Below are 19,389 nucleotides of genomic sequence, written 5' to 3'. Positions count from 1 at the left end.
AAGTGCTGTTACAGTACATATATTCTGCACAACCGTTTGACAGGGACATCAGTTCAGTCCTCCAAGTGCTGTTACAGTACATATATATTCTGCACACCCCTTTGACAGGGACATCAGTTCAGTCCTCCAAGTGCTGTTACAGTACATATATTCTGCACACCCCTTTGACAGGGACATCAGTTCAGTCCTCCAAGTGCTGTTACAGTACATATATTCTGCACAACCCTTTGACAGGGACATCAGTTCAGTCCTCCAAGTGCTGTTACAGTACATATATTCTGCACAACCCTTTGACAGGGACATCAGTTCAGTCCTCCAAGTGCTGTTACAGTACATATATTCTGCACAACTGTTTGACAGGGACATCAGTTCAGTCCTCCAAGTGCTGTTACAGTACACATATATTCTGCACAACTGTTTGACAGGGACATCAGTTCAGTCCTCCAAGTGCTGTTACAGTATATATATTCTGCACAACCCTTTGACAGGGACATCAGTTCAGTCTTCCAAGTGCTGTTACAGTACACATATATTCTGCACAACCGTTTGACAGGGACATCAGTTCAGTCCTCCAAGTGCTGTTACAGTACATATATTCTGCACACCCGTTTGACAGAAAAAGTAGGCTATGATGCGCACAACTGCACATTCCCTTTCGTTGTAGCGAGCACCACTATTTGAGCATCCTCTAGACCCTACATGCTAATTATCTAAACCGAAACAACTGCAAAGCTAGAAAAAAACATCTGGAAGTCCCCACAGATTTCCGAATTTTATGCAACTTCAGGGCCATTTTTTCTTCAGAAAGTTAATTGTGTACACAAATTACGAGGCCAGGCTAAGCAACCTTGCAAAAGCCTTTAGGTCTGAAAAAACCTAGCCACGCCTCTTGTGTGTACCAATATTTACTGTACTGTAATGGTACTTTCTGGCCTTCTAAGACAAGTGTCATCTCCATGAGACGACAAATGCATGTATACAATACAGAACACCTTCTTTGATCACACTGACACAAAAGAGCTTAATATTAATATGATGGTATCACTCAACCGAAGGTGAATGTCTTGATATAATTATTTTTATTCAGTGTTGTAAACATTTTTCATAAAAGCAAATCCCTTGAGATGGAGCCGACTTCCGCAGATCTTGTCTCTCCCCTCTAATCAGTCTATTCAGAGCATCTGGCAAGAGGCAGAAAAACCAAAACAATAAAAAAAAATATAAAAAAAACATAGCTCAAATTAGAGTGTGATGAAATGAAGAGTAGATAAGTCAAAGTCTTCCTTTGACGCAGCAGTCCACAACCAGGTGCCCGACACAGGAACAAACATTTGTACATTTGTTCCTCAGACACTGATATTATAGGTACCCCTTAGCATCATGTGAAGTCAACCACTGAAACTCGAAAGATAGCAAAGGCAGACACGGAATGGGATAGAAGAAGAAGGAAACGATAACCAAAGGTATAAAATAAAACTAAAGCTGGAAGAGCCAAAAACCTCTAAATAAATTAAACAAAAATATCTGCATAAGATAAATGCCCGTTATCAGACTCTCAATTCTATAGTGACAGTAATGAGCTTTGTCGTGAAACAAATCTGTTCATTTTGATCTCAGGCATTTATCTTATGACAATCCAGAAGTCCCACAAGTAAGACCACAAGCCATGTTCTATCAAAATTACAACTGCAAGGCTTCAGGAAAAGGGGACATTTTATTATTGTCATTTGCACAATACAAATCTCACACAATGCACAATCTCAACTGCAACAAGAAATGAGACGAGATGATCCATAACATACTACACCAAAATACACTTAATTGATACTCAATTTATGTATATATGGCTCAGTTTTCTGGGAACTAAAAGAGTCCAAACGTTATAGACCTTTAGATTTCTGTAACCGTCGCAAAAGGACCTCAGACCTTTCAAGTATGAGAGGCAGACAGCCAAATACTGCTCTCACAGAGGAGAACCATTCAACTCTTCCCTTGCACACCACATGCACACTCGAAAGGAAAAGAGCAAAGAAAAGATCATCACACAACTCACCTTGACACACGCAAGTCTGCCTACTTCTGTCACTTAAAATACAGTAGTAAAAAAAAAAACCAAAAAAAAAAAAATTACACCTATTCCTTTCGGTAAGGCATAAAATAAATACAGCATAGAATGAGAATGTGAACATGGATGGATTTAATGTTAGTCTGTAATGAGTGATCTGATACATGAGATGGACTGAAGTGTATTGAACCAACTCAAGCCTTTCGCACACTGTTACCAATGGTACCGTGGTTAATGTGCACTGTCAATCATAGTAATGAGCAAAATGTACACATTAAATGATAAGCATGATAAATAAAGACCTGATGCTGGGGCAGGGGGGGATAGAGCGGAGAACATCTTGTACTGTGAGGTCTTGCACTGTGTTGGAAAGCCCGATCAAGTCTGTGAGCCACACCAGTACACATTTTGTACACGAGGGGCTTCACCAGTAGTCTCTGTGCACTTGTCACTACAACAAAGTGTTAATTTTGATACACTGACTCCACTCCTACAGCCTTATAAACAGCCACCTCACAAAATAAAGTATCAACAAGTCGTGTGGCAAATCACTGAGGCCAGCTTAATGCCACTATATACAAGGGAAACCATTGTTTCATATCCAAAAGAATCTGCAGAAGTGAAATTTTTTTTTTTTTAACAACATTCTATAGGCTTTGTGGTAAAAAATGTTTTTTAAAAAAAGGACAACTCTGGTACAACTGAAATTGTACAGTTCAGCTTATCAACAAGAAGGAAGCAAAGTCCCATGGACTTTCATTATAAGTCCTTCCTCAAGCTTAAGCTGCCGACTTGACAAGTGAGGGGAAGTCAGACTCATCGTCGAAGCGAGGCGCTGCCTCCTTGGGCTTTCCGCCCATGCCTCTGGGACCTCCTGGGGCCCGGCCTCCACGGCCACGATCTCCACGGTCTGCGCCACCACCGCGCTCCATGCCACCGCGGCCTCCTCGCTGTCTACCACGTCCTCTACGTGGGTTGTCATTGAAGGTGATCCTGATGTCGGTCACCAGTTGCTTGCCACGCCCATGGCGATCATCCTGTAATTAGAAGAAGCAAACATTTACACCTAACGAAAATACCCAACAACATTTGAGACATTTACTTAACCCTTTCCCACCTAGATTGACATCACATACACCCTCATGTGTGTCTTCATCAATCCATCATGCCCAATAGATTCCTTAACATTTACTGTGATTAAGAAATCATCATGGCACAATTACAAAAGGACAGAACCAATGCTTTCCTAGAGTGCTTGCTTATGAGCGGTTGTTTCCCTTGAAATAATTAAGAGCCCCTATACTCGAGGTTTTGTGCGATAAGCAGTGCTGATGAGAAAAAGTGAAAAAAAGAGGAAAATATTCCGACCCCCGTTGCAATCCCGAAATAAAAAAAAAATATAACTAATACCGACTACAATAATATAACACATACCTTTAATTGCAGTAATATTTCCCAAACAACAAGAACAAAAAAAGCAGAAATCCGCCGGAAATTATCAGCACTGGATAAGATACTGTAAGGTTTTTTTTACTTTGTTCATATTTACTATCTCTTTGATTTTAAAAAAAAATAAATGAAATTAATATATAATCTGGGGCAACCAAAAAATTTTTAAACATTGAAATCCATGAAAAAAACGTTCCCTGAGGACAGTCGGACCAAGCCCTGATCATCAAATCCCCAAACCTGTAACCTCAAGAATATGATTCCAGTAGCCTAACTGCTTCGTTGCATTGAAATTATGAATTACATGAGGTGAAAATTCAAAAGTGTACTTGCACTATCAAAATCATAAGATTATTTGAAGTAGCTGTTGTAGAATAATCAAAGAATTGCGTGTGTAAAAGCTTGACGTGTGAACAAATTTTTTTCCATCATAACTTCTCACCACTAGGTACTGAGCAGATAGAACAGTAATTCTAGGGTAGCGACAACTAATGACCTGAGGTAGACTGCACCCAATTCCAATTTCCCGGCTTTCTCCCAGTTTTTTAATTTTTATTTATTTTCATGGTCTTTTCCCTGACAAGGAAATCTGAAAATGAAATTCATGACCTTTTCCTCCTTTTCATTTTAGGTGGGAACCCCGACTAGAACTATTTCATCAAAACATTACTTTTTAGAACACCTGCATGCTTTAGGGTAGTGTAAAACATGTAGTCTACACTTGATAGCGCCAATTTTTATACTTACAAACGAATCGCACACGTAATGTGCATACTAATACAAATATAAGAGAAAAAATATCAGGACCTGAAAAACTTCTTTGTATCTCTTTTTGAGGACAATCTGCTCATTAAATGTTTACTAACCTCATCTTCTTCATCAGATTCCTCCTCTTCCTCATCCTCATCCTCCTCGTCGTGCTTCTTGTGATATTCACGCCCCTTCTGCCACTGGCCACTGTCCACACCTTCACCAGCCAGGCGAATGTTGAACTCAGGTTTGGGCTTGCTCTGTTGGGACTGCAACAGTTTCCATTCATCCAAAGTCATCTCCTGAGGCTGTGGATCCTCCTTTGGGCCCTGCTCTACCTCGGTATTCTCACTAGGAAAAAAATACAATTAAAAACACATACAGTAAATACATAGTAAGTCCAAATCAATAATCTTCTCAATATTAGTCAATATTGGTACTTACAAACAAACCAGGCTATGAACAAAACAGGACTTTTAAATGGTTAACTCACTACCAGCTATTTTCCGAGTCGCCATTCCCTTTGTACCAGCCATTTCAAGGGCAATTATTAAAAATCACTGTGCTTTTGATAATTAACATAGAGACTTGAAATATGGACATTGTTTTTTTAACATTGTCCTGGTGAAATTACAGCTTTGTTTCATTGTCCCCCCCCCCCCCCCCCCCCAAGTTTTCAAAAATTGGTCAAAATCCGCTTTCCCTTTGCTTTCTTACTCATGCCCTTTCCCACTGCTGCAACCCTAGATCTAGGTTTTGGAGCCCTCACTAAACCTTATTTTTCTTTGCCTACTTTGGTGGCTCGTAACAAGGATCAATAATTTCCCAACTCAGTTGTCATAACAATCTTCAACCAATTCATTCGTTGTCAAAGGTTCGAAAACTATCAAAGACAAGCGATCTGTCATTGTGGGAAACGTTATGGTACACTCAGTTCTTATGGCGGCTGTCGTAAAAGTCAATAACTCAACTTGCGCTAGTTCGACTTCAGTCTTTTTTTTTCAAATGTAAAAATGTAAGATAATTCAATGAGCTACAAAAGGGACCGACCAGTACCGCAAACGGTGTGGTTTTAACATGAGAAAAAAATTATAAAGTGCGAAACTGCCAGGGTTGCGGGTGTGGCATCACGACATCGGAGCTACTTTACCCAAAAGTCGCAGGTGTGGTAGTGGCCACGTTAAAATATATCTGACTAACATTTTAGGAGTACTAGTGGGGTTTTCTACTTAAAAATCAGCAATAATATATAGCATTTATTCCAACATCCAAGTCCTATTTCCAGAAAAGTGCCCTTACACAAACGATACTCAAGCTGAATTTTTCATACTACTCACCCCTTATAATCATAAATGGAAGCCTGTTGCTAGATCAGTATCCGGTAAAAATCAACAAAACAATTCTGTTTATGAAATTTCTTCACTTCTAGCAATGCTTCCATTGACGAAACCTTGATAGTAAACAAAAGCAGACCTTAGGAACAATTTTCCCCCCATTGCCATTGGTTCCCGAAGACGTTTGGAAAGCTTGAACTGTAAACCCCAGATTGTGTAAGTGTCTTGATATGCTTTCTCACACCTTACAGTACGCCAGCAGCTTGACAATTAGCTTACACACATAACCCCCCATATGAGTGTTCATCCTATGCAGAAATAGCAGCTCAGCCGAAGTGGGCAAGAATTATCTTCTACACAAAATACAAGCCCCACAAATCCAAACTATTTGCTAAATCAGTAGTCGAACCTGTGTAAGAGGAATCGTTAGTGAACTAGAAAAAAATTTCCCCTTAAGACATTTTCCGCCTTAAACCTGGGATTATGGAGAGAGATGGAGGGGGTATTCAAAGGCCCATCCTCTCTGATAACGACATGCGCCAGTCTTACTTATCCCTTTACCACCACTGCTTGCATTGCGTAGAATCAGTTTGACCTGTACAAAACAGAAACGTCTGAGCATCTACTTTGCTTCCACACTTAGCCCCACCCATCGGCGTAACAGTCAACCAATGCCACCCCTCAATGCCATGTAACAACGATTCGAGGAACTCTTTTCTCGGCTAGTCATACGGTCATGGCAGTAGGCATTGGTCAAACTAATTTTTCCACCTCTGGCTTTTGGCTACCCAGAAAGTTCCTGAGGCAGCTCGCTACTAGAGCACTTTCACTGGCACTTGTGAGATTTCACACCCACACAACCCTGATCATCTGCATTGCTCAGGGCTCAGATAGATGGGGTAACACTTGCTCCCAAATTGCACTCCTATTCCCCTTCCTCGCCGGGCGGCATTGTGTCTAGTTTAGAGCCAGAGGAACCAAACTTGAGTTTTGTTTCAAATCAGGGCTGAGCGGGCAAAGCATTTTCAATCTTAAGACAGGTTAAACCCTCGGAAGGTAGCAGATTTTTCTTTCTGTTTCCGTTTTATACATGTAGTTAAAGAGGAGTATATCAAGGGAGGAGCAAGGAGATTCCGTAAAGACAGGTTTCCGTTAAGGAAGATTTGACTGTATACGGTAAAATTCAACACGACAATTGTCTTTAGACCTGCATGTGAGCCTCAACCAGATTGTCTGAAAATTTTGCGCGCACCCCCCCCCCCCCAATAAGAGCTTAAATTTTGTAGGTGTCATAAGGAAGGACTTTTCCAAGTAACGAGCGACCACCCCAACAAACACAACAAAGAAGAGACATAGAATTGGAGTATGAATCCTCCATACCATATATAGATCTAGATCTAGTAATCTAAATAAATCTAGATCGATATCTTGTAGAACAAGTGAATAGGAATAGGCCTTGAACTAGAAATCCGCACCCGATTCCGAAAAGAGGGACTCGGCTGAGTATAGATTCTAAATAATTCACGCACCTGATGAAATGCTTTTTACCAACATTAATATTACAGCAAAACCTATGACTATGATAGGGTTTGACACAATAGAATTGGAATATGAATCCTCCATTGAGGTCTATAATTATCTATATAAATCTAGATCTAAATCTAGATTCTATTAGAACAAGTCAAGTGAGTGAATGAATCCACACGATCTCAACAATTGAATTTGTCAACAAACGAAATTCAAAATGGCCGCTCGAGCACGAAACTGAAAGTAGATAATTTAGGTCGTCGTCCTTTTTCGTTTTCGCATTCCTACTCGGGTTCCGACAATTATATCGTAAACGCCGACGGTCCGCACGAAAACGAAAAGTGCTGATAAAGCCGACGGGAGAAAAAGGGGGCGCTGGCAGTCGGCCAGGCCTCGCACTTCGCACATTGACTGATACAGGTGGTCCTAGCGATAGCATCGGCCGGTTCGCGGGTCGGGTCGCGATTATCGGATTTCAGACGATTGTCGGCAAATGACTGTAACGAGTGCATCTTTCACACGAGACCTCGAAGATTTTTCGCCCTTATCCGAGAAGGCTAGGTATTAGATCTTACCTACCATAAGATCAAGGGTGTGGCAAAAACACAGCAGTAAGAAGGAGCCAAGGAGTGGCAATAGAAAGGCTGCAGAAAGAGCCCAGCAGAGGAGGGGAGAAAGAGGGTAAGTGGGTGGGGCAGAAAGTAAACACGAAAGCAGACGACAGAACATTGTCAGAGCAGGATAGGAAGTAAAAGGAGAAAATTTTTGGAGAAGAAAAATGTTCATATCACTTTCCGGATTCGAACTCGGGACCTATTGAATTAGAAGCACACATGGTAACCTCGACCACAAGAACCCCCTGTAATTGTTCGAAATATTTCTTCACTTCAAGCAAAACTAACTGAAAACTAGTAATGGTACCTGGTCCATGTCAGATAAAAAGAAAATATCCTGAAGGTGGAAATATAAAGAATCAAATTATGTCTCAACACGCCTCTCCTCAAATATGGAACCAACTAGATTTCCTTAATGGTAAACTCGGCTATATTTAAAAAATAAATTCTTCTACATCAAGCTGTTGCCTTGTTTTCATTTCTAGTAGTAATCTAAAGAGCACTAAAAAGCTGCTATGTATACATGGCCTTAGGCAGCCACTGGGAGCGAAAAGTGTGAACAGGAAAGCGTTGATAGTTGAATGAATAAATACCATCCAAACAGTTCTGCTGAAGGACTGATCTACTCGATACCAAGACATCATACAGGTGCTAACTGGTTGCTTGATCTGTATCCGGTAAGAATCAACAAAACAATTCTGCTCAAGATTTTTCGTCATTTCAAGCAGACCTCGGGAAACAGCTCATACCAATAGTGGAGACGACAGAACATTGTCAGAGAGCAGGAAATGAGGTGAATGAAATCATTTGGAGAAGAAAATTGTTCGTTGCTTTCAAGATTCGAACTCGGTACCTATTAATGAGAGGCGAACACTGTAACCTCTCGACCACAACACCCCCCGACAATTGAGATATTTCTTCACTTCAAGCAAAACTAATTGAACCTAGTAAAAGTGGTACCTGACCCATGTCAGATGAAACATTTCTGACAAAAAGAAATACATCCTTTAAGAGGAAATATAAGGAATAAAATTCTTGTAGAATAGTTGCAAAAATGTCTTCCAACCCACCCCAATATGTAACCAACAAGATATCCTTAATGGTAAGCTTGGTTATTTTTTTAAAAATCATTTACATTAAGCTGTGGCCTTGTTTTCATTTCTAGTAAGGACAGGACAGTCAATTTTTTAATTCCCATTAAGCCCAAAGAATGTGAACACTAATAAAAGGCTGCTAGGTAAACATGGCCTTCATCTGGCAGCCACTGGGGGTGAAAAGTGTGAACAGGAAAGCGTTGACAGTTGAATGAATAAATACCATCCAAACAGTCTGTTGAAGGACTGATCTACTCAATATAGCAATGACAATGAAAAATCAAATTTTCATCCAAATTGCTTTAAAATGGGCTTAAATGAAAATAGAGTAAATTCTAAGAACTATTGTTTTTAAATTTTTAAAATCCATTGATAAAGTTATTGGGATTTTTGTTTGCAAAATGTTGGAGGACTTTCATATAGGAAAAAATCGCCAAAATGTGGGACATGTGTTTGATGTATTTTGAGGAAAAACTGTTCACAAGTCAGTAATGAATTGGAGCATATGAATGAAACGGCATCTCCATGTGATTTTTAGTGCCGAATCTATTTCTGCTATCACTTTTTCGATATCTTCATTACTTTAGATCTTAAAGACTGATATTTGCGTGAAATTTGTTGAATTGCGTGACATCGTTTTTACCGCGACGCGATCACCCCTTCTAAAACTCAGTAAAGCGCTATCGGGAAAACCCGCGATGTAGTCATCGGTGACCCATTTGGTTATAGGCAGCCAATCACATGCCGCCTAGCGATCAAGCGCCTCTTTCGTGCCGGCACCTCGCGTTTGGAATGCGCGATCAAGTTTCTAGATCTAGGGTTTTATCAATGGGTGGGTGGTAATTTTAAGTTGGTACGGAAAATCTACTAAACGCAGAGATCTGAAATTTTACAGCAATAAAGAAGACATGTGGGGCGCTTGTGTGGTCGGCGATCAACCCGCAGCTCCGCTTAGTTTTCGAACCGCAGAGGAAATTCGCACAAACATGGCAATATCTCCGGTTCTAGTAATCGTTCGGGGTTGTACGCTGGCATGTCGTTAGTTTAACCTTTCCTCTGGTTGGTTGCCGAGTTTCATTTATTTTCGTTTAGGAGTTTTCCCGTAACTAAACTTAGAAGAGAGTCACTTCTGATTCCGAGCTGCCCAAAAAATACCCCTCGCGCGGAGGCCGATTTCCGGCCCAAGGCGCAGCGGGCGATTGGCATTGCTACTCAATACCAAGACATCATACGACTGCTAACTGGGTGCTTGATCTGTATCCGGTAAGAATCAACAAAACAATTCTGCACAAAATTTTTCATCATTTCAAGCAGATCCCAGAAAACAGCTCATAGCACTAAAATGTCCTGAAAGTGAACATTGTAATACTTACCCAGCTTCAGCAGCCTCAGCGGTGGGCTCCTGCTGGTTAGTCCAGTCAGTAGACTCGTTCTGCTGATCTTGCTCCCTGTGCACAAAATCAGAGGTAAGTCAGAGCATGCACAATGACCTTCATTGTTATACTTACTCAACACACAAATCATGCAACATTAAATAATCAGCTCAAAGTAAGGACATATACCATCTTTAGGTGTCCAAGACATTTTTATAATTCATAACAAATTTGTTTTAAGGGATTTAAGAAAAATAACACCAATAATGTAATCTGACGCAAAATTATAACAATGGAGACTGCAAATCAGCAAGAGTAACCAATCTCAGGAGTGGGGTGACCACTGTCCCTTGAATGTTTACCAAAAACAAAGGGGAAAAAAATAAAGGGGGGAAAACAAGCACCCTTACTCAAGATCATCCTTGAAGCTTCCCCAATTGTGTGCACCTCCACCATCCCTCTTCTCCGTAGGCTTGACACCCCTGAAAAAAAAGAATACAGTAACCCCTGCTGCCAAATGAAAGGTTTCCCTTGACAATTCTCATGCAGCCCCATTGATAGTTACGTTAGAGGGGTAACGACAGCATTGCCATTCCTTCACTTGTCTACAATTGACAGAAACAACAAACAAATGACTTGGTCAGTCAAATATTGCCACTCAACCAGAAATAAGGGCAACATGGTAAAATAAAGGAACAGCTAATAAGGAAAAAAGTAAACAAGGTCACCAAGCTAAAATAAAAACTTGTTCATATGTATATCGTAAATAGTCACTAATTCTGCAAAAACATGAATAAGTATAGTCGAAATTGTCTATGACGACTACTCATTATCAAAGAGAAAGGTGGTTGTCTTTGACATCAGTGCCATTAAAAATGTCAAAAAATATTTGCAAGGGAAGAATGGGGAGTGACCATTTGTACAAGTAATTGACCGTCAGAGCAAGTTCGACAGTACAAACAGGGATATGGAACTGGGTCATCACCACAAAAAAAAAAAGGAAAAAGAAAGAAAAAAGCATGCATGTCCCGTCCAAAAATTACTTTCACAAATCATTTTTTAAATATAATCTAAAGGCATATTTGGTATTATTTGGTAGATTACAAGAATAACTGTACACCTTACAAAGTCCCAGCTGAGGTACTGATACGTAATTGTATATAATGAACTCACCAAAGTTTATTTGCATTGTTACTGCCATGTGGGTTTTTTTTCAAAAGATCCACCCCCAAATCAAATATTGAAACCATACTTTACATAACACGATTTTCTCTTGAGAAAACGAGAACTATCAGCCCACTAAAATGGTGACATTTAATTTAATATCGAACTCAAAAATTCAACATACACATATTTTACTATGAGGTTTTAAAACTAATTCCAGACTACTTAAAACTTTTCAATTTAAGTTTGCAGGAAATTACTAGTTGCTGGGACATACACACACCAAAGGCCCATGGTGTCTTATTCAATATCTAAGTCATCAGTCTAGAATCAGGAAGTGATAAGTAAAACCATACCTTCTGAAAATGCACTACACAGTGTGAGTAACAGCAGCATTGACATCATTCTTTGTTTTTAACTTTCAGATGAAAATCGCAGTAAAGTACAAGCTCCTGAAGGCTTTCCAGTTTCCCCCAACCCAAAATCTGTACCTCCCCACAATACTTGGTATAAAAAGCCGAACTGTACAGAAGAAGCAGTAACCCCCTTTATCTATACTGAAGGCATTAACCTGGGGGATAAATGGAGAAACCAGACAATTCCAAGGTTCCATCATTGACAACACGAAAATGAAACAACTTTGCAAAGAAAAAATACAATTCTTTTTAATCATGCATCTACATCAGAGATCCTCCACCTTCGGACTAAAAGCTCACATTTCTGATCACTGACAGTTTCATATTTCGAATGGAAATAGTGATCTTGACAAATTCATGAAATGGGACATTCATTGACAGACCACTGTATCAGTGGAGGAACCCTAATTTTGAATCAAAAACACCAACACATTTACCTATTTAAGCATTTATTATTTCTATCACTACTGTGTTCACGAGAACTTAACACAACACCTCCTTGTCATTAGAGCCAAATGTATTTTAAAAAGTAAAATATTTGAAATCAAAAGAGAAAAAAGCCCGATTTTAAAAATAACACGAAAATAGAAATGAATGATAACAAAATGTTATTGGTTTCTTGAACAAATTTTCAACAAAAAGCAAAAGCCCAGACTAAGGTTAGACCACAGAACTTTCATCATATATTATTTATAATTCATGCACTCTTTTTTTTACTTCCACAGATCTACCTCAGCAATGGATAAGAACTCTTCCAGTTACACAGCACAATGCAATCAGTATACAACATGTTTATTGTGCAACAAAGTCTGTACGCTCAACGTTTAGTACAGTCTATTAAAGCACGCCATCAGCAGCTTTCTCCAAGAATAATTTTTGCAAGTGAGCTTTTTTCCAATTTCGTTGCACACTATTAAGTATCTCAAAACTCCACCAGAATATACTTCAGCCAACACCATGGAACCAAAAACAATTCAAGCCACATGCAATGACGGGAATAGACACAAAGGTTTTAAAAACTCACGTCCTATCTGATGCACTGTGGCGATCGAATTCCCTCTTCCTCTCGCCTCCAAAGCCTCCTCTTGGTCCACCAAAGCCACCACCTCGTTCGCCGCCGCGACCTCCTCTACCTCTGCCTCTTCCACGTCCACGTCCTCTTTCGCCGCCAAATCCACCTTCTCTGTCCCCACGGTCCTCTCTTCTGCGAAAACCATCTGGCCTTTCCCTAAGAATGCATGTTGAAAAAAAGATGTGTATTTTAGACCACTGAAAAACTAATCTATTCTTACACTGCACTCGCATACATATAACCCAATTATCCATGTTGATTAGATATAAAAACAGCAGTACCTGAACAACCTTCTTCCCTGAAACATGCAAGCATAAGATAGAAACCAGGAAAGACATATATTTGAATTACACTAGAGAGCATGTCCATTCCCTAATCAAAACTTCAAAAAGGTACTATGGAACAAAATTGTTCACTTTCAAGAAAATTAAACCATGGAATATCAATATTGGCTTTCAAACAAGACAATTGTCTCACTGATATGGCGAAAAGGTAGAGCAAGTCTTTCTAGACTAAATAAGTAATGCCATTCGGGCTTCTGAGCGCGGAAAATTTTGGTCAATGCTTGTGGGTGAACTTTTCGACCGGCTCGGAACGCAAGTGACCATTTCAGGACCAATGTGAATTAAACTTCGCAACCAATCAGAAAATAGAGAAAAACAAATTATATTTGGACGTCAAAGTTTGTCCGCATAAATTAACCTATTTTTTTGGTGTCGAAAACACTTTCGTATCAGGTACACTATAAGGAGCTTGATAATGGTCGAGAAGGTAAGAGATCTATCTTTCCTCTATAGTGTGCTCAAATTTGAACTTTCTGTGTCAAGTAGTTGTTCAGACTTTCATCATAAATGAACCACTACCCCCCTGTCCAAAGCGGTTTCGCTCCACTCCCTTGGCCAATGTATGTGACCTACAAATCCCTGCATGACTTTTCCTAACCCGTTCATTGGTCACTTGGCACGCGCATCCTTTTTTTTTTCTTTCTGTTACCTTGTAACATTGTAATGGGGGTATTCCGAGGCGCGCTTCTCTCAGGTGTTCACGTCTGAACGGGAAAAAGTTTTTAATTAAACAGCATGCCAGATTGAAATAAATTATATTTTAAGGTAGGCAGGCACGGCTTAAGTCATCAAAAAAAAGCTTTGCTATTATTTAGTCATTTTGCCAACATATTCTTAAAGATCCCACATTGTGATACAATGCTATAAATAAAATGATCTCATCCCGACACCCTTTTTCGTAAAAATCGAAATATGCACACCAAAATCGGCCATCGTTTCTACATAATATTATTGTACTGCTGCTTGAATTGTGGAACCTCTCTCAGTTTCTTGATAAACCTCCTAGGATTTGACTTTTCTGACGTCTTATTCTCATAATTCTGATTAATACTGGACAGACCCAGATTAGATCTGACAGTTTCGTTTTCGTTTTAGTAGAGGTTTTACAGCGCTCGCAACTGCATAAGGTCATATGGGCACCAGAAGATTAGGTGTTACAAGAAAGTAATAAACATAAAAAAGAAGAAGGGGAGATAAGGACGATAGACGTTTGATAGGAAAGAAGAAGCAAACCACACCAGAGCACCCGCCAATCACCCACGATCTAACAGGTGTTTCTGACATTGCACAAAAGTAGACGAGACGTCTTGTTCATCTCTAATAATCACGAGTGTGAGGTGTGAGCAAGTAAATCGAGGTGCAACTCGGTATAAGCAGTATTTCCTGTCCGCAGTATCGTCATACAATAGATCAACCTAAAAATATCTTTAAGTTAGGCCTAGAGAACATATACAAGCTGTCTATGTTCTGTAAGTCTAATGTTCAGTGCTCCCAAACGTGGCATCAAATCCCTGTCCCGAAAGGTTTTTCTTCTCCTGAGCCTAAAATAAATTTTAAAAATAAGACAGACCAAGGAAAGCCACTTTGAACTTTAAACAGGCCTAAATTGGTCAAAGGAAAAGTATAAGCTATACTATAAGGCCTACTTTGTACAGAGCTCCTCTTGGGACAAAACCAGAATGTACACGCTTCGAAAATATGTTGGTCAGTCGAGAAGAGTACCAAATAATAAAAAAATTTTTAACTTCCAGGACCAGGATTCGAACCCGCACTAATAAAATAATGATTCGGCTTTAAGAGCAGATGCGCTGTCCCATCAGCCATCAGAACTTCCAACAACGGAAGGTACATTAAGCTTCATATAGACTAATGCGGCGTTGCAAATAGGCTCTTCCAAATTCCTAAAAACAAATTGTTTAAATACATTAAAAATAGGCCTAATCCTTAAGGTCCTAAAATTCGTTTGAGGCTTCAAATAGTCAAAACTACCTGAATTCAGGCGGGACATTTTCATCCCCCACACGGACATCACGATTGTCCTTCAGTCCTTGGCGCCACTGCGGTCGTCTCTCGCCATCATTATCACGAATTTCTCTTGGTTCACGGTTTCTTCCACCACGACCACGGTCGTTTTGACGTGAAGGAAGGGGCTTGTCTGCAAGAAAGAAGATTGGTAAACTCAAAAAATGCTTTGTACAAAGTCTTGGGCAAACATGCGATTAGCATCCAGTATTCAGGTATCAAGACCTACACTGGAAACTACAGCTTCACTTGGATCTTACCTCCATTATTCGTAAGACCTGATCCAAAAGCTAAGAGTAAAAATTCGTTTTAACACCAAAAGAAAAAAGCTTGACCTACTATGACGTGGTTTATATAACTAAAATAAACGCTGAATTATGATACACCACATGGTTCTTCAATATTCAATGTAAACTGACAGACACATGTGACTTGAAAATGTCAAGTGAAAGGCACAACTAGATTCTATATAAATTTATGAAAAAAATTATGAACCTAGATCTAGAATCTAGATTCTAAACCCAATTTATTCTTCCACAAGGGGATGAAAAGGAATGCAAGAAACTACGGAAACCATTTGACCTTGGGTTGAGAACAAAGTCTACTAGATCTATTTAGATTCAAGGCCTTAATTGGTTAATTTTTACTTTTGCACCCACACATAGATGCATAAACTGCCACAATTTTTGCTGTAGAACACACGCATGGCCACTAAAACCCTTGCAAATCAATTGTTTTCAAGTAAATATCAATCCTAATTGCCAAAACATCAAATCATTGTGAAATTCGGGCATGCCCCCCTGAAACCCCCCATTTAAAGCTAAATTTACTATTTTCAAACATCAATAACTCAATAACTATTGATTTGCTGCAAAAATGAAGGCCACGTTCGTGTTCAGCCTGCAAAACACTACTAGAATAAAAGTATATCAAATGTGTACATGAGACGGGTGTATTAGTAAAAAAAATACCCCTTAATTAACCCTGGAAGCGCGCAAGCCCTAAAAGGCATAGATGCTAACCTTGGAAAATTCCAGTATTCCTTATATGGAAAATGACGTAATTTTCCAGTCAAAAGTTAGGCGCTTTTTCCCATCCCGCAATTGTTATTCGCGGGTTTTGGCCCAAAGAGTAGGGGGACATAAAAATAATGTGGGGTGTTTCAGGGCGGCATCCCCCCCCCCCCCCCCCCGATTTTACCATAATTTGATGTTTTGCAGTTGTGAGGTTTGATATCTTCGCTCGCCGGGCATCAAACGTAGATTTATAGATCTCCAATAAGGGGAGTGGGAACTACCAAAAAAGCACCCCCCAAAGTTATACATGGTGACCAATGACTTTGCAAGTTATCTTGACCTTGCAGAGCGTATGTCGATCGATAAAGTGACGCGGTCCAGCAGAGCGACTGCACGCTAGAAATCTATGTGCTATCACTTGAGGACACTTGTTTCGCGATGCTGATGTACTAGATCTAGATTTTAATTGTTGAGTTTATCGCGTATTGCGTTTTGTATTTAATTTATTTGATCGCTTATTTTTGAATGCTAATTATCAGTTTTAAGAAAATGTATGGTTTTTATAAGCCTTTTATCATCTGTTCAGCCGTAGGCTAATTGGTAATTTTTCAGTGCTAGATCTAGATCATGTAGCAGGCATAGATCTACATCTCGGGTATCTCAGCTAATCCCCCCCCCCATGTTTACGACCCATCAGCAGTGGCAGCAGGCATTTTTGGCGGGTTACATCCGGTGAACCTCTGAGAGCTTCTAGAATCTAGGAATAAAACTCATCGATTCTACGGGAGGACTTCGGCACTTCTGTACAATTGCGGTCCCATTCCGAGATACTCGGTTTGACCCTACCAACGATTACTTCTGGTTCTAAACGATTACTTTTTTATGCACGTACCGATAGGCCTATGGACGGACAGCCAATCAAACCTAATTGTAAAACATCAAATTATGGTCAAATTCAGGGGGGGCATGTCCCCCTGAAAGAAACCCCCATTGCCTTTTGAGTTTTATGCAAGTGAAATTTTACTGCTCATTTTATAGGCAAGATCTACTGATAAAACATCGATACCGAACACTTCAATCAGTATCGATATCCAGTAGTCTTTGCATTGTGATTTAGTGCTAGATCTACCGGGACCGCAATTGTACAGGAGTGCCAGGACTTCTGCAACGAGCGACCGCTATTATGACTAGGAGGAGACAGAGGCTAGAGCAGAATTGAGGGCTAGGGGTAGATCTAGGGGTAGCGTTTGGGTTATGGTTAGGCCTCTTCTTTATTGTGTGTGATGGGGTGGTCGCTCGTTACGGAAGTCCTTCCGATTCTACAATCCAATGGAAGGTAGACTAGGAATTAGAGTTAAGTTCAGACAGGAATCATAAATGTGCACTGACATGACATTATGAGTGGGATGGGTCAGAAAAATTAATTATTTCAATATTTCGTTCAGACTAGATCTAGTCTATATAAATCTAGATTCTAGATCTAGATTTCAAGATCTATTCACGAAGGTTTGGGTTATAAGTCATCAATAAAAACTTGCACTTCCAAAAGTCCAAAGCATGTCAATTCAGCAAGGCATGGTACTCACTCTGAACCAGGTGGCAGTCACAATTCTTGCGTTCCAGTTGTGTTTATGTGTATGAAGCAGAAACATTGACTTACAATGTTCCAGCCCTAATAAGTATAATACAAGAGTTAAACACGTGTGGTGGTAACCGCATCACATTGCATACTTTATGAGCTTCTGTTGTCACATGGCATGGCACTGCTGACAGTATTGGCCCACCATGCCGTTTTGCAGAACAACTCTGCCGGAAGCAGGCCAGCAAGCATCGAGCACACATTAACAAATCTTCACACATTAAGAAACAGCAAAATCTCCAAATCACAACAATGCACAAACAACGTTTAAAGAGTACTCACCCTCTTTCTTTGCAGCAGGCTGCTCAGGAGTCTTTGATTTAGGCTCTGGAGCCGATGCCTTCTTCACCTTCGTTTTTGACGTTTTCTTGTCGCCTTCATCTTTCTTCTTCGTCTTGGCTAGTTCCTCCTGCCTCGACAGAATCTCCAATGGATCTTCATCTTCATCGATGAAGAGCATAAATTTGTTCGTAACCGCTACGCCGTATTGGTGGTCCATTTTCCTCTGTGGCGGAGAGGATGTTATTAGATTAGGACCGTACGGCCTTTTCCCTCAGTAACCCTCAGATCAGCAAGATGGCGTGCTTCGCGCACAATGTAATGCGCATGCAAGGTGAACCATCTGACAACTTCCGGTGATGTAATTCAACCAAATTTGGTTCGCGAATGAATCCAGAATCAAATATAATAAAAATAGTGATTTCACAAAACAATTTTCACTAACTTGATCAAAGTACCCTCTGTAAAATTCTGTAATGGTTTTGATTTTTTTAGCTGATTCTAGTTAGCTCTATAATCACAGTTACTTTCAATGCATTGAACTGTGAAGTTAGAATGGTCTCTTTACTGAAGGGGGATTCCTGACCCATTTTCTGGTTATTTTTAACTGCCGACAGGTAGAGACAGGTAAGGACAACGAGTTCTAACGGGACTTCAGCTGTTCGCTGTTGGGGCTCATTTCGAGGAGCGCACTAGGGGAGAGAAGATATTTTTGAAGAGAAACATTTAAAATGCATCCATTAGATCTTAGTCCAAGCGCGTGTGCTTTACCTTTGAGGACAAACGATCATACACATTTTACTATGACAAATTTAACAGCAAAAGCAAAAGAAAACTCGAATAAGTTACAAATATCAACAAAGAGAGAAAGGGATTCCGGAAAGCGCGGTCGACCACGAGCCGATTTATTGACAACATTAATGATTGAAGGATCGTCATCTAAATCAAAGATCAGATGTGATAAATGTGGTCGTGCGTTTCCAAGAGAAAAATCATTACAGGCCCATTTAAGAACACACACTGGTGAGTAAAATAATTTGTTCTGCCTTGTTTTGTTGTAACACTACCGGCTTATTTGGGAGATTTATTATGTTTTTGATTCTCACTATCTTTATTAAGACATCATATGCAGTTGCTATTTTGTTCGTCTTTCTCTCTCTCTCTCTCTCTCTCTCTCTCTCTCTCTCTCTCTCTCTCTCTCTCTCTCTCTCTCTCTCTCTCTCTCTCTCCT

At 39.9% G+C, this 19,389-nt stretch overlaps 2 protein-coding genes across 3 annotated transcripts in view; one reads left to right on the top strand and one right to left on the bottom strand.

The window, feature by feature from the left end:
- Nucleotides 1-1,695: 1,695 nt before the first annotated feature.
- Nucleotides 1,696-18,477, bottom strand: LOC101863673 (plasminogen activator inhibitor 1 RNA-binding protein). Of its 2 annotated transcripts, XM_005098973.3 has the most exons (7): nucleotides 18,162-18,477; nucleotides 15,192-15,357; nucleotides 12,811-13,014; nucleotides 10,617-10,688; nucleotides 10,207-10,281; nucleotides 4,381-4,615; nucleotides 1,696-3,102 (listed from the first exon to the last, which is right to left on the bottom strand). In XM_005098973.3, exons 1-7 carry the CDS (start codon nucleotides 18,376-18,378, stop codon nucleotides 2,845-2,847), a joined length of 1,227 nt encoding a protein of 408 aa, XP_005099030.1. In that variant the 5' UTR covers nucleotides 18,379-18,477; the 3' UTR covers nucleotides 1,696-2,844. The 2 variants fall into 2 exon arrangements, with proteins under 2 accessions (XP_005099030.1, XP_005099031.1); XM_005098974.3 differs by lacking the exon at nucleotides 10,617-10,688.
- Nucleotides 18,478-18,586: 109 nt separating this feature from the next.
- The window catches only part of LOC101863268 (Krueppel homolog 1), a 14,996-nt gene continuing 14,193 nt past the window's right edge, over nucleotides 18,587-19,389 (top strand). Inside the window, exon 1 of the mRNA XM_005098971.3 lies at nucleotides 18,587-19,181. Coding sequence (XP_005099028.1) covers nucleotides 18,890-19,181 — 292 coding nt within the window. The 5' untranslated portion in view covers nucleotides 18,587-18,889. The remainder of the gene's footprint in view (nucleotides 19,182-19,389) is intronic.

Source organism: Aplysia californica, unplaced genomic scaffold, assembly GCF_000002075.1.
Source record: "Aplysia californica isolate F4 #8 unplaced genomic scaffold, AplCal3.0 scaffold00198, whole genome shotgun sequence".
Classification (NCBI taxonomy): domain Eukaryota; kingdom Metazoa; phylum Mollusca; class Gastropoda; order Aplysiida; family Aplysiidae; genus Aplysia; species Aplysia californica.
Note: the sequence above shows the minus strand (reverse complement) of the source record. Positions and strands in the feature narration are given on the sequence as shown.